This window comes from Lycorma delicatula, chromosome 5, assembly GCF_047948215.1.
Source record: "Lycorma delicatula isolate Av1 chromosome 5, ASM4794821v1, whole genome shotgun sequence".
Lineage (NCBI taxonomy): Eukaryota > Metazoa > Arthropoda > Insecta > Hemiptera > Fulgoridae > Lycorma > Lycorma delicatula.
Genome location: NC_134459.1, coordinates 79664957 through 79680622, shown reverse-complemented (window position 1 = coordinate 79680622; position 15666 = coordinate 79664957). Strand labels below are relative to the sequence as shown.

Sequence of the window (15666 nt, the reverse complement as noted above, 5' to 3'; positions counted from 1 at the left end):
GGTTATTTCAAAATGTGGTAGAAAGTACATATTAACATTTCAAATTTATGTATAAGACCTTTTGTCTTATTTTGTTAGATCCTTTTTTTTTTAAAGACTTCCATTCTAGAGTATGTTTTATTAGTAATATTCTAAAGCAAATATCATGTGTATATCAAACAGTACATTAATTAGAAAGGAGGTTAATATTTAAGAACTCTAAACATATGTTCTAGCTTACAGTAAAATATGTTAATAATTTAATCTGTACAATAAAGAACTTAATAGAGGTTCAAGTATTTTGAGGTATTAAGCATACTTAAAATAATATGTAAATAAAATATAAATAAGTAGTTTACAATTTCTGTTTAATTATATTGTACGTAAAAGTAATTGTGTATAGCTGTTCTTTTTACTGCTCCAGCTGTGCATTTCTTCTTTATTGTTACCTTTTAATCCATAAATCATTTTAAATAATTAGTTGTTACATCATCATTTCTGCTTCAGAACTGTATTCTGTCCACAATACCTGTTTTTGGTTAAACTGAAACTTCATTATTTTTTTAGGTTTGTGTTTAGATTCCAGAATTTTAGTACGAGTACTTCTAAATTTATAACCTATTTTGAAATATTCACCTTCCTTATTTGACTTCTGCCATTATTTAAATACTACCTATTACAGATAAAACAATTTTGGTTGTAATTAATCATTAAAATTATTCAGTATATTTAACTTAACTGTTAATACAATACATGAGCAATAATATATTTCTTATAGTATGAAAGAGCAATTCATAGAAATCTGTGAAAAGGGATATATGCCTGTAACCTTGATATGTCATATTAGTTCTGTTTTAAAACTAGTAGAGTAAGAAATTAAAAAAATGTTGGTTTAAAATAATTAGTAAGTTCTTACAGAATTAATCTTTTCCTCGGTTTTTTTTCAGAAATGTGGTGAAGCAATTATTTTAGAATATTTTGAACACGGTGATACTCGTGAAGCAGAATTGGCATTTGAAGAATTGCATGTAAAATCTAAGGGATATATGGTAAGAATTATGATATTTAAAAAAAAAATTCCTAACAGGTGTGTAAAATATTACAACGTATGTTGCATTTCAGTATCAAAACAATATTTTTTTTAGACTTTTATTTGTATTTTTTCATATAAAATAATTCTATTTTTGACTGTATTTTGTTGGTAAAAGGTTGTTATGTCTATATTTGTTTTGAAGTGGAAAAAATTATACCAGTTAACCAAGGTTTCATTTAAAAATAAAATGTAAAACATTAATAAATACTTGAAAATACAATGTTCTTTAAAATGAAAGTCCATTATAGCAAGAAATTTACTACTATTCATTGTCAGTTCTTTTCTATCTTCAGTGATATTGTTTTCTAATAAGAGAAAAATTTAATTTTTTTAACAAACATCTGTTGAGATAAGCCTTGAATCTGTATTGAAAATGGAAGGTTATAATCTTAAATAAAGATATAGGAGCTCCTATCTGTTTCATTCTTTTTTTCTTGTAATTTTTTAGTGCTGTCCATCATTGACAGAGTAATTACATAATTTTGTATAAATACCTGTGTAAAATACTTAAAATTACATCTATAATTATTTAAGAAAAAAAAATTAAAGAAATAATAATTATTTTATTTCATCTGATTTCTAGTGAACCCATTATAAAATTAATCTCATTCTCGTTCCATTTCTAAATTTTCGTAAATATAAAAGTTTTTGAAAATAAAATAAGCTCTTTGTACTATTATCAGAATTTTATTTTTATTTCTGCTATCTTCAGCTGGTTGTTGAATGTATACTCACTTGTTTAAGAACATATTTATAATTATATGAGGATATTTATTTACATATGTAGGGTAGGGTATTTATATAGAATGGATTATGTTTTAATCCAATGTGTTTATGTTTTAATAATGACAGTTTACATGATTTTTTTACCATGATTAATTCTCATAAAAGACAACATTTATTTTAAAACTGTACTATGTTTATGAATGTATTAATGGAGGATAAATAATTTGAATTTGATTAGGCTGGTTTTGAAATATTGCCTATTGCAGTTGACAGTAAGCCATATTAGCTAATCTGTTGCATGTTCATTTCCATTCATTTTACATGCATTTATTTTTATACAGTTTAATGCAGTTTATTTTAGCTCACGATTGCTTCTGACTCAAGAAGATAAATTACTTACTCTTTCTTTGTACTTTTTTTCTATTACTAAATCTTGTAAATGGTAAAATAATTATAAATAAATTGCTTAAATTATTACAAGTGAATCTATTTTATTCTGAATTTAAAAAACTAAACATGCACTCTGTCACTGTTCTATGTCATTCAAAACGTATTTTGATTATATTTCTAAATCACTGTCTCAGCTATCTTTAATCATTTTTTTTTTCATTTTTCTTTGTAATGTATTGTTTCAATTTTTAAATGATAAAACTTTGGAGTATCCTGTAATATTATCACCAGACCTATTAATAGTCTAGTCAGCAGCAAAGCTGTTCCAAACAGATAAGTGTAATCATGGTAGACATCTTGAAAAAAATTAGCTCTGGCATATTGTAGAAAAAATTATAACAAACCTTTGTTTTTCAACCTTTCTGTTATATAACATTGAGAAATAATATGTATTTTTTTTTTATTTCTCGTTGGTATGTATTTTATTTAATTAAAAGAAAATGATTGTTTATAACTTTTAGTTCTAGCATATTGGATTAAAAAAATTTTAATATTCAACTTTTCTATATATGTACAAATGTTTTGTTTTAAATCATGTACTGTGAATGGAAAAAAACAAGGAATATATTATTTTGTATAGAGTTGAAAAATGGACCATTCTAAAACATCTGATATCACAGAAATTACAAAAAAAAGTTTACTGAGATATCAGATGTTTTTGCAAAGGTCCATTTTTCAACTTTATATACAGAATAATACATTCCTTCTTTCTTTTCATTTACAGTACGCAATTCAAAACAAAAATTTATATATATATATATATATATATTTAGAAATCTTTATGCTTATATTTTAGAAAAGCATAGGGGTTATCTCCTCATATCTTAAAGGAATGTGTAGAGGATGAAAACTGTAGAGGAGGACTAATTGGAATATAAAAAACATAACCGAGATTAAATAAATTATAGATAAAAATGAAAATAATTTATAGATCTCTGAAGTTCACAGTATTGACTTAAATATCTTGCTTATTAAAATAGATATTTTAGTGATAGATAAGTTTATCCAAACACTGACAGAGAAGCCAGTAAAAGATATTTCCCAATTAAAGCCCAGAACAACTAGTTTCCTAAAAGAAAGAAATATGAATTCTCATTACATCAACTCATATTTTATTTTACACAACTCGTATTTCAATATTAATTAATGTATGTTGTATGAATATGTAAAGGTATGAACAGATTTATAAACAGCTGTAAACAAATTTGTGGATTAGTAAATCATTAAGGTCTTATCTGACATCTAAAAATTTCCAATTTTGGACAAGTGAAATTTTGGTTAATTTAGATCAGTTTTTCCGAGTAAGTACTGAATTTGTTTTTAGTTCAGTATTCAGAAACTTTTTTTTTAACTCCAGAATCCCAAACAATAATTTAAGCTAATGCCACGTTTTTTCAACAGCTTTTTCGTCTAAATCAATGAATTGCAATCAAATTGTATTACTTTTTTGTAATTGTTCATTATTACTCCCCAAATCTTAAGTTTTCTCAGTTGAAAATATGTTTCTTAATTGTTTTGGATTTTAGAGCTTAATTTAGTCAGAAATGAGAAATATCAAAAATACTGTAAGGTGATCCGAGAAGCTCTCTGAATCTTTTCCCTTGCCAACCACTATCTGTGATTTTGCCAGTGCTTTTCCATTATACAATTTATTGATTGCAGTAGAAAAATAATGGACTTAGTAATTCTTTTACTAGTAGTTCTTTAAAAAAAAAATAATTTAGCTAAGCAGTCTAAATAAAATGATCCATACAGCAACTGTATCAAGATATGTGCCAAACCTTTCTATATTTTTCATCCATCTATGGATCAACAAAGTTATAGCTGTTTTAATTTTTAAATGTTGAAATCTTGCAGTTTGTGAATAGTGCCAGCAGTTATAATTGTACCTGGCAATATATATTCTTTGATAATGGTAAGTAATTTTCAGTGCTCCATGTCAGAGTGGGAAATATAAAACTTTCTCGATGGTCTCCAGATATCTGGTCTATTATTCTTCCATGATCTTATTTTCTGAGCTATGTTCTTTGATTACGTAATCTAGCTCAACAGTTTTTCTTAAACCATAGAGTTTTATTGAGTCTTTTTTAATAAAGTTGCAAATTTGCTTTTTGTTTGATGCTTAATCAACAGTGATGGAAGACAGTATCTCTACTTCACAGTAGAGAAATTCTTGTTTGGATAATCAAAATCAATAAATATATTCATGTAAAAGGTAGTGTTTATGAAACTAGGCACCTTTGTTTTGGGAAATAAATGTGTTTTTAACTTTCCTTATGTGTTTGTTTCTATAGAACAACAGAAACCTTGAATCTATCATAGAATTTCATGTCATTTCCACAACCATGTCATTTCCACAACCATGGAATTACTCAATTATGTTTTAGAATTTTTAAAGTCTGGATTAGTAATTAAACTATTGTGCTCGGTTAATTCACAGCCACTACTATTAAATCAAGTGACCATTTATGATTACAATATAAAGCCATCTAAAGATGAACTGCATAAAGTATAACAAACATGTTATTACTTACTGTAAATAAGTGTAAAGATATGTCTGTAGCTAATAACCCACTGGGTTGGTCTAGTGGTGAACGTGTCTTTCCAAATCAGCTGATTTGGAAGTCGAAAGTTCCATCATTCAAGTCCTAGTAAAGTCAGTTATTTTTACATGGATTTGAATACTAGATCGTGGATACCAGTGTTCTTTGGTGGTTGGGTTTCAATTAACCACACATCTCAGGAATGGTCAAACTGAGGTTGTACAAGACTACACTTTATTTACACTCATACATTCATCCTCTGAAGTATTATCTGTACGGTAGTTACCGAAGACTAAAACAGTAAAAAAAAAAAAGAAGCCTGTTGATAACAAATATCAATTTCATTACTGAATGAACATGTATCAGCATAATCTAGGAAAAGCGTCGTATTACTGTAGGTAATAAAATCCATTATGTTCAGCCTTCAAAATGTCCATATTTTAATTTCTGTTTGTAAGATTAATGTAAAAAAAATGAAAATTAACATAAATAATTACTTTTGAAAATAAGTTACATAGTAATAATAAATACAACCATTTTGTTTATAATTAGTAAAACCAAATTTACATTATGGAATAAGTGTAAAGGTTTTTCTTTCTCTTTCATTGACAGAGTTGTTAAATACTGTTATATAGTATTGGTAGAAAAAAAAATATAATGATTGTTGGCAGTAGATTATTGTTATTGTGTTCACAAAATTCTTTTTAAGTTAAAATTAGAAACTGAAAGAATTCCTGCAAATGAGTGAGAATTAGAATTGTGTTATTGAAACTTTATTGGTAGTGTTTTTACATTTATAAAATTTTTACAGATCCCATTATTGGCTGTAGAAATAGCATTTGATCACAAACCATCTCACCGTGAAATGACATCTGTTTTGATCTCTGACATGTACAGCCACCTCATTAAACAGAGGGATATAACCATTGGTATGTCTTTTATAAATTACTTGATTAGAGCTTTTATTTAAATTTAATAAACATAATTTTGTTACTTTTTATACTGTACTTTTTTCAGTTTTTGTAATTTTTCACTTCTATATATAGAACAGTTTGGAATATAATAAAATATGGCAATTGTGTACAGATTTTATTTTTTCTAGAAATCAGTATTCAGTTTTCCATACTGTGTTTTTAAGTAAAAATTTCAGTGGTATTAAAATTAAAATGTGAATTTTTCCTTATTTTTTGTTATTAGAAGCACTACAGCTAATTTTTTTAGCTCTTGCAGTAATGCTTTGAAATTCATTCATATAATTTTCTCTCATCTTTTGATTAATCAAATAAAGAATGATAAATAATGTTGTGGTTGTTATTAACATATTTTTGTATAGCAACAGTTATTGGAATTGAATAATTGAAATTGCAGATAACGAAAGGTTATTGTGTGTGTATGTATATAATATATATATATATATATATATATCTTTTATTTTTATTGATATTGTCTAGATTATTATTAATAAGAATGCCGAGTATGTAGAAAGAAGAAGTGTTCTAAAACTGTTATGTTGTGAAGCAAATAAACTTAGAAGGTGTTAACTTTTTGCAGTGCTAAAAAGAATCTAGAACTCCAGATTTCTGTACCCTTGTGTCCAAAGGACAGAAATAACTTTTGGAATAGTTATTTGAAAACTAATGTACTTGTAGGAAACACATTTCATCCTACTGATGACTAGGAGAATGATTCAAGTTAGTTTAGAAATTTTGTTTAACTTTAAAGATAACTAAGTTTTTAGATAATAGTTGTTATTTGAACTCAGTGTTTATCATTGTGATGTAGAAAGTAATTTATATTTTTTCTTTCTTTTTATAGCTTTTGATATACTCTTGAAGAATTTGCCTGATCTGATATTGGATACACCTGATGCACCAACATTGTTGGGCAATTTCTTAGCAAGAGCTGTAGCAGATGACTGCTTACCTCCAAAAGTTATAGAATATTACCGTTCAAAAGTAGAATCTGATCATGCAGTAGAAGCTGTACGCCGAGCAGAAACACTTTTATCTATGAAGCATGGTCTGGTCAGATTGGATAATGTTTGGGGTATCGGTGGTGCATTACGCCCTGTTAAATATCTTATAAGACAAATGAATCTACTTTTGCAAGAGTACTTATCTTCTGAAGATACACAAGAAGCTACTAGATGTCTTCTTGAACTTGAAGTTCCTCATTTCCATCATGAACTTGTATATGAGGTAAATTTTATGAGTTTTATATTGTGTTTAGTTGCACGCTTTTTTTACCTACATTTTTGTAAATAAAGTGCTTGATTTATGCTAGGAAACTATTTTACATAGATTTATAATGAAACTAAAATGTGGTAATCTGTGAGAAAATTATATTTATTTGACTGAATATTTTATTTTACAATATTTAAAAATTCTGATGTGTGAATTATGTGAGTATTTCCTTGGACTGTTTCACTGCAGATTGCTGCACTTAATAATACTGTTGGAGATCTATCATTACGCTTTTTTAATTCAATTGTTATTACCAAAAAATGGAAAAAGAAGTTGCTAAATGTAGTCAAGATAACGTGACTGCTATTTTATAAAGGCTTCTTGAAGGTTTTTCTCTGAATTCCATTTTTGTTTTACTCAAATGAGTAAGATAAACACAGTGATGTAATATGTTGGTTTAGAAATGTTTTCTGGTGATGTCCTATTTTCCACTAGCTGGTTATCAAACTAAGTAGGAGGCAACACTTCCTGCTAATTTGATCACACAACTTTAAGATTTATGTAACTTTAAACTTCTCTACTGAGTTGGAATTCGTATATACATGTGATTCCAAATTGTATGGCAGCAATCTCGCAGAAGATAATTTTATAGCCAAAAATAAGAAAAAAGTTCATATAAACCATAAGTCAGAAAACAGTTTATGAGTTTTGGGTCGTGAAACGTTTATTTCTGTTTTATGCTCAGTCTGTAAAATTAAACTGTACTAAAATTCTTGGGATACAAATCAAGGGGTAAATTTGATGCACTTCCTTATGGTTTATTATCTAAGAAATTGAATAAAAGTGGTCCCAGATCTCACAATTAGGTTTTAAGGAAAACAGGATAAAACACAAAAACTTCCTGTTGGAAAAAATATTTTTTTAGGTTTGTTATAAAATACAATAAACAAATAAAATTTGGTAATAAAGTTGGTAACAAATAACATTTTCCACTAAACTTCATTGAGAATTCTGAAAAAATTGATGTAAATAACATCTATTAAAATTAAACACAAATTTGAGAAGTTCAACTTGAATTAGAAACAAAACATACAAATACAAAAAATTTTGAAAGTAAATTTGTGAGACATCCTTCTAAAACATATTAAAGATTTTTCATAGGTTTCAATTAAAGCTAATCAACAAGTAGTCCAGTGTTTAACAGTAAAAATAGAGTATTATCTCAGAATTCTTTCGGACATTAGTTTTCATGAAAATTTATAATTAAGCTTATCTAACCCTCTGCTTCAAGTAATGTTCCTGATATGTGCTTTTTGTTTTTTAGGGGTGAAAACTACCCCTTTTTAAAAAAAATTAAAAAACCATAGATTTAAACATTTCATAGATTGAAATCATGTTTAAATATGTAGAATAAACATTCTTTTATATTGTGGAATATAAGTTATGATATTTTACTACATTTCAACTCTTAGAAACCACCCCTTATGATGAAATTTAAAAAAAAATTAGAACAGCCTGCTGTGAAAGATTTTTTCTGAAGGTTTAGAACTAGGTAAAATTCATTCCCAGGTAATAAAACAGTATGGTACAGAGTGTTGTAAGTGGATTGACTAGTTAAAATTTAGCAGAACAAGTGTCACCTATTTTCATTATAGTAAAACTTTTGACAGATCCTTTGCAAAATAGTATTATGAATGATCTTATTCGCAAGAACAGATTCATAAAAATTCAGGAAATTGCTGAAATTTTTAGAGCGAGTATCACTACTGTTGATACCATTATTCATAAGCTGAATCACAACAAAACATTGTCAAGGTGAATTTGTGACGGTCAACTAAAATTCATGAAGACATCAGAATACACATTTGTAAGGAACTTAAACAGCAGGTTTAAGTTCCTTACAAAAGGATATTGCTTTTATAGATAACATAATAACTTATAGATGAAATTTGGAGTCATCATTTTGGACCAGAATCCAAACATGAAGCATATGAAACAAAAATATTTGAGTTAACCTGCCAGGAAAAAATACAAACCTGCGTTTCGTGTTTTATGAATATTAAGACTCAATTTATTGCAGTTATTTGGAAAAACAACATATAGTCAATAGCAAGTACAGTTGTGACATATCAGAAAATATTAAAGTGAAACCTGCAAGGAGCAAACATCCTGATTCTCTCTCAGAAGGCATAAATTTGCATAACACCCACCCCTTACTGCTCAGAACATAGGAAGGTACTCAAAAGTCTGGTTGTAGGTGTTATCCCATACCAAGCTGGAGTGGTTCAGTCATCTCGATGGACAATTTTTTACTACTGGAATAAGAAACCCCCACAGAAAGATGGGATAAGTGTCTAAGGGGTGGGGGGATTATGTTGAAAAGTAGCATGGTTTCGTTTTCATTGAATAAATAATTTTTCTGTTTTCATTAGTTTCTAATTATTGAATGATGCTTACAGTATGATTTACCAATACTTTATCTTTTTAGGGTTTCAAAGTAGTTTTAAAACATTTATCAAGCACTTAATGTTAATTATCTGTTTTACAGGCAGTAGTGATGGTCTTAGAATCTATAAACAGCCATGTTGAAGAGAAAATGTGTAAATTGTTGAAGACTTTATCAGATGCCATTATTATTACGCCAGATATGATGGAAAGGGTATGTTATTATAATAGTTTTATTTCTTTATGTAGTAATCAAATGATGTTTTAATTTTTATTGATGACTGTTGATGTATTCTATAATTTAAACCTGCTTTCAACTAACGCTTAAAATTCTATAGCTATTACTAGAAGTTAAATTTACTTGGTTTTTTTTTCTATGAGTTTGTTTAAAGATTATCAATCCTGAATCTTCTCAATATAAACAAGTAGTACGTAATCATATAAGAATTTATCAGTAGTACTTAATTGGCTTATTGCCCTTAACATAATTAAAATTGGATATTGCTGGTGTTAAAAGCTGCTTTTTAGCTGGCCAATGTGCTTTCCATCCAGCTGCAAGAAGTTGGCATCTAACACTTCCATAGGCTGCTATTTCTCGATTTAAGTCCACAGTAGATAATTTTTGGATCAAGTTTACGTTTTCTTACTAATAACCAACCGATCCTGTATTGAGTAGTTTTTCTTTTACAGCTATATTTGCCTTTCCCTTGGAGTGAAAAGGAACCATTTTCTTTAAATTGTTTTAAATAGCGTTCACTGTATCTAGTCTAACACCACACTTGGAAGCTATTTGCTGTGTCTCATACTGGTATGCTCAGAAAGGGAAACAATTTTTGAACACTTACTTGGAGTTATGTCCATTATTATATATTCAAGTCACAGAGAACAGAAAAAAAGAAAATTTGATTTTGAGATAAAAAAATGAAATAACTTTCACAAAACACTATTTATGACATGAGAATTGCTAAATAACCAAAGAACAATAACCTCACATTACCTGGAAAATTTAGATAATGGGTGTGTGGTAAAGCAATGTAGTCACAACAGAAATAAAAAAAAAAAAATTTCTTTGTGTTCAGATTAATTTGCATGCTACTGTATATTTAAGAATATCTTTCTAACTACCTCTTTTGATAGCAGTAAATATTTTTTATGAAAGTTTTGCTCTTTTGTGCTGATTTATTTTTTTATATGCATAATTTATCATTCACTTCTTGTAATTTCTCTACCTGAATAAGAAGAATTTGCTTCTTCAGATATACCATGGGCAGCTGTCTTAATAAGTTCTGATTTCAAGAGTTAGTATCAGTAGTGTATATAATGTAATTTAAATGTAAGTTCATGTTTGTTCATACCTTGTATTTTCTTCTATAAGCATCCTGCCTGAATTCCAGATGAATTAATCAAGTGTGAAATTGTAACTTTAATAAATTACATTTTTTTAAGCCCATACCGTTTATCTTGAAGTATTATCTTCTGATATTTAACTAAGATGCAAACTATTTATATAAAATATTTTTTACTCTGACTGCTGTTAGTTTCTCCTATGTATAATGGATTACACTGTTAATGATATGGAGATAAGTGAAAAATATTTTGTCTTCTTTTCTCAGGTAATTTATTAAGTATTGAGATTTATAAAAATTATTTTATGTCTGTTAATGTCACTATAAGAATATCTATAATGTATATTAATATTTTCAGCTATATTAGAGATATAGTTCAAATTTAGAAGCCAAGTAATTTAGATGTATTTTATTACATGTGACAATCTATTTTGTTTGGGAATGACTGAACAAAGGATTTGCATTACATTTTTGTTAGAAATGGAATATAAATGCAGTGAATTATTGATATGTTAGAAAAAGGTTTTGGCGAAGATGTTATGATGATACCAAGGGTTTATGAATGGTACAAACAGTTTAAAAAAGGTCCATGAAGACATTGAAAACAACAAAAGGTGGGAAGTCCTAACTGAAAAAATATTGACAAAATAAAGGAAATTATGATCAATAATTTGAGAAGTTACTGAAGAGTTGGAATCTCATACAGCTTGTATGAAATAATTTGACTTGCACTTCAGTAATGAAATGAGTAGCAGCATTGTTCCAAAATTGTCGAATTTCATATATCACAGAACAATTGTTATTTGTCATTGTTGATTACTCAGAATTATTGTCATAACATATGACAGATTGCGAGTGTATGATTATGATATTTAAATGAAGTTCCATCATCCTGATGGAAGCTTCCTGAAGAACCAAGACCAAAAAACCACAGAGTTCGATCAAATGTTAAGATTCCCTCTTTTTTTTTACAATTGTGTCGCCCATTATGAATTCTTATCAGAAGATTGTATGAACAACAAATAACATTACTTAGCAGTTTTTACCTCATTTATGTTAGACACTCTGAAGAAAATTATCACAAACTGGGAAAACAATTGTTGAATTTTGCATAACAGTAACGCTCCAGACATACTGAAGCTGCGGCCTCATTTTTCAGATATGGTGCCCTGTGATTTTTTTTTGTTAAAAGAACAATTTGCAGTGATAAATGAAATAAAGGAAAAATCAGTATTTGAACTTTTATAACAAACTGCTTTCCATTAACGTTCTGAGAGTCTCTCATCTTTCAGAGACTACTTTGAAGACAAAGTCTGTATAGAAGTAAATTCATTTAGACCAAAATTTTAATTTTAGTTACTTTTTGTTACATCTTGTCTACGTATACACGCATATCTCATTACTACACGGGGTGAGTCAAATATAAGCGATCTTTTTTTTTTTACAAATTTATTGATTAATAATATACACAATTCATACCTTCATCATTTCTCTATATAGTCTCCTGCACAATCAGCACATGTTTGCCAACAATTTGAAGCTTGAATATTCCTTATTCATAAAACGTTTGAGGATGAGTGGTCAACCAATTGTGCACACGTCCCTCGAAATCTTCATTGTTTTTAGATTGTTCCCCTCCAAGCAATTCTTTTAAGAGCGCAAACAAAAAATAGTCAGTGGGGGACATGGACTGTAAGGCAGGCGGAGGGATGGTTGAGGGTTTCCCAGTGCATTTTTTTTTATTTATCCCTTGTCAAAATCATGGGTTGTGGCCTGGCATTTTCATGGAGAAGGATGGCATCTTTGATAGCATACCCCATCTTTTGTTTCAGTAGGTGGCTTTTATTGACTGTAGCAGCTGGAAATAGTTAGCCGCATTCATCATTCATTGATTTTGGAGAAAATCAATGAAAAACTCCTTTTGAGTCAAAAAAAAAAAATTATTGCAAGGACTTTTCTGGCTGGCAGACAGGTTTTAGCCTTCACTGGGCACCCTCATCCTTCCTTTGCCACTCCTTGCACATCATTTTTGACTCTGGAGTGTAATGATGGACCCATGTCTCATCACATGTGATGATGTGCCTCAAAAAATTGTCCCCTTGTTGAAATTGATCACTGATCTCCATCCTGACCTTTTTTTGATTTTCGGTTAACTCGAAACCCATCAAGCACTAATTTTTCTATAGCTGATACCACTATGCGATTTCTTCAACAGTGAACTGGCAATCACCTTCAATAAGCTCTCGAATGGCATGGATATAGTAAGCTTTGAGACTTGACCTTGAGCATCAATAATGACTTTCGTTTTCCATCTTTCTCACCCTTAAATTGTCTAGCCTATGTATTCACTTGGTTCTGGGACAGTGTAGTGTCCCCAAATTGTACCTTTAAACGAGTTAAAATGTCCAGGTATAACGACTGCCTTCATTAGTTAACAAACTATGATTATACATTGTGCAACAGACTATGAAACCTCTTGCTCACTCATGGCTGTATTGACAACAGAACAGAGTGGAGGAGCTAACCAAGCTGGTTCCCCTTTCTAATACACCGAACATTAACCCCCCACTCAACCATCCAGCTCGGAACTGCTTGCTGCGTAGAATAGCAAAACTACCATTTAAATTTGATTCACCCTTGTACTATAATTATAGAATCTAATCATTCTACAGGTTCACTCAATTACGTGAATAATGATTTATATGAATAAGCTACTATGAATAAGCAGTACAAAGTATTTTCAAGAATTCTTTACAGTACTTTTTCTTTAGTTTAAAATTACGAAGTTTATATATATGACTGTATGGAGATAAAGTAAGAGTGTCAGTAGTGAGTGAATTTAATTTTTAAAACAATCTTGGTAGTTACAAAAATAAATAAAGTATATTTTCAGTCTTGTATAGATATTGTGTAAAACGAAACAAAAAATTAGAGTAATTTTTTTTACGTCAAATGTAGATGGTGGTTACAAGATAATATTAAAATAGGAGACTACCTCATCCCAGAAAGAGTTGATTTAGTGTTAGGACTGCTTTATATAGTTTTATATTGATATAGTTTTATTCACAATAAATATATATATATATTTAAAATTGAACCATTTAAATAAAACATACGCTTTAAATTTAAAATATTACTTATTTGGGAGTTTTAATTCTAGTAATTTTGTTTGTATAAACATTTTTATATTCCAGGGTTTTATTCGTGTGTTTGACGATTTGCCTGACATAATTATTGATGTACCATTAGCAGGTACTGTTTTGGAACGTTTTGTTGAACAGTGTCAGAAAGCAGGTTTCCTGACTGAAGCAGTTACCAGACGTATGCCGACGAGGTGAGAATCTCTTTATTTTAGGTGTACTTGTTTCGTATTGATTTGAAATATTATGTCATTCATTATTTACCAATATTTGTATTCCATTTTGCAGTATGACGTGACATTTGGGGGAAAAAACTGCTATATTTTTGTATTCCTGAATTGCTTACTTGATTTTATTTTTACATTTTATTTGTTGTATCAATTATTCTAAATAGATGGCATTAGTCTTCAAGTTTGTTTGCATCTTTGTAAAATTACTACTATATGATGAAAAATGTAAGCCTTAGATTAATGTTACCATCTTTGGCTAATAAAAGAAAACATCTTACTGAGTTGCAGCTTGTTCTTTTTGTACATTACTATATTAAGAAATCCAACACAGTTCATTATCCTCCTGGTTTTTTCTTTTTTGTTGGAAACATTACTTTATTTAAAAAGTTAGATTTGATGTGATATTGATAATTTTTAAATTAATAAGCCATGAAAAAAAAATAAAACTGCAGATGCAGTACACAGCTCCATTAAAAAAATGTTCAATATCAAAGTAAATATTAAATTTTCTCATGAATTATATGAAAACAAAAGATAAAATCAACCATGACGGAAAATTAAAAAAAGAAGGTTTTCTTTATCTTTTTCCTTAAATTCAGCACTATTTTATTTTTGGTCTGTTTGCTACATGACCCACTCCTCCACTTGTATGACACAAACATTGAATTATACAGAATAAAACATTAATTTCAAAATGAGACCAAGCCTGTAAAGATAATTTTGTACCCGAGTATTTCAAATGTACTAATGGATTCAAAAAAGACAGGATATCTTGTCCTTGTCTCTTTTCATGTTATGTTGATATATTTTTTAACAATTCTCTTTAAAAGAGGATTTAACTTTATTATTTTAGTAATATTTTGTGTTTAAATGTTATTCTGGTTTTTTCATTTGTTGTTAAATATCCATAAATATGTATAAAACACAGCTTAAGTGAAAAAAGATAATTTTTAGAAGACAATTAATTATAAATCAATTTTCTTTTACTGATGAATTAATTTACCACACAAGCTTACAAATAAACTTGTAATGGGTATATGAAAATGACATTTGTTGCGTATAAAAAATGTTAAGATTCCAATCCAGGACCTCAGATGAAAGACCAAGACATTGTCACTCTGCCACGATCAGCATATTTCTTATTAAACATTTTAAAAATATTAATGCAGTAAAACAAGTAATATATTACACAATAAAAGTAAACTCTGAATGATTATAAATAGTTAATTGGGGAAAATAAACTAATGATATCTCATTATAAAATTTATTTATTTATGAGTTATTTGTATTTTCATGAGCAAAAGCCTATTTCAGGACCAGTTATTGAAGTTCAAGTTTTGCAGATGGCAAGAATGTTTGACAAAAAAAAACCGTTAAATCATTGAATGGTTGGCTTTGAACACTTTAAAAAATTACAGCTTATATGTAATTGTTTGCTGATGATGTTGATGGCCAGTGATGTTGACATAATTACAAAAATTAATAGGAAGATGGATATTCTCTTATTATTAAAAAAAAATGAATTTCACTT

General features: G+C 28.6%; 1 protein-coding gene across 1 annotated transcript in view; it reads left to right on the top strand.

Annotated features, from left to right (window-relative positions):
- The window catches only part of Pdcd4 (Programmed cell death 4), a 45907-nt gene that overhangs the window by 25237 nt on the left and 5004 nt on the right, over positions 1-15666 (top strand). The window contains exons 3-7 of the mRNA XM_075366439.1: positions 927-1028; positions 5603-5720; positions 6607-6989; positions 9523-9633; positions 13960-14099. Coding sequence (XP_075222554.1) covers positions 927-1028; positions 5603-5720; positions 6607-6989; positions 9523-9633; positions 13960-14099 — 854 coding nt within the window. The remainder of the gene's footprint in view (positions 1-926; positions 1029-5602; positions 5721-6606; positions 6990-9522; positions 9634-13959; positions 14100-15666) is intronic.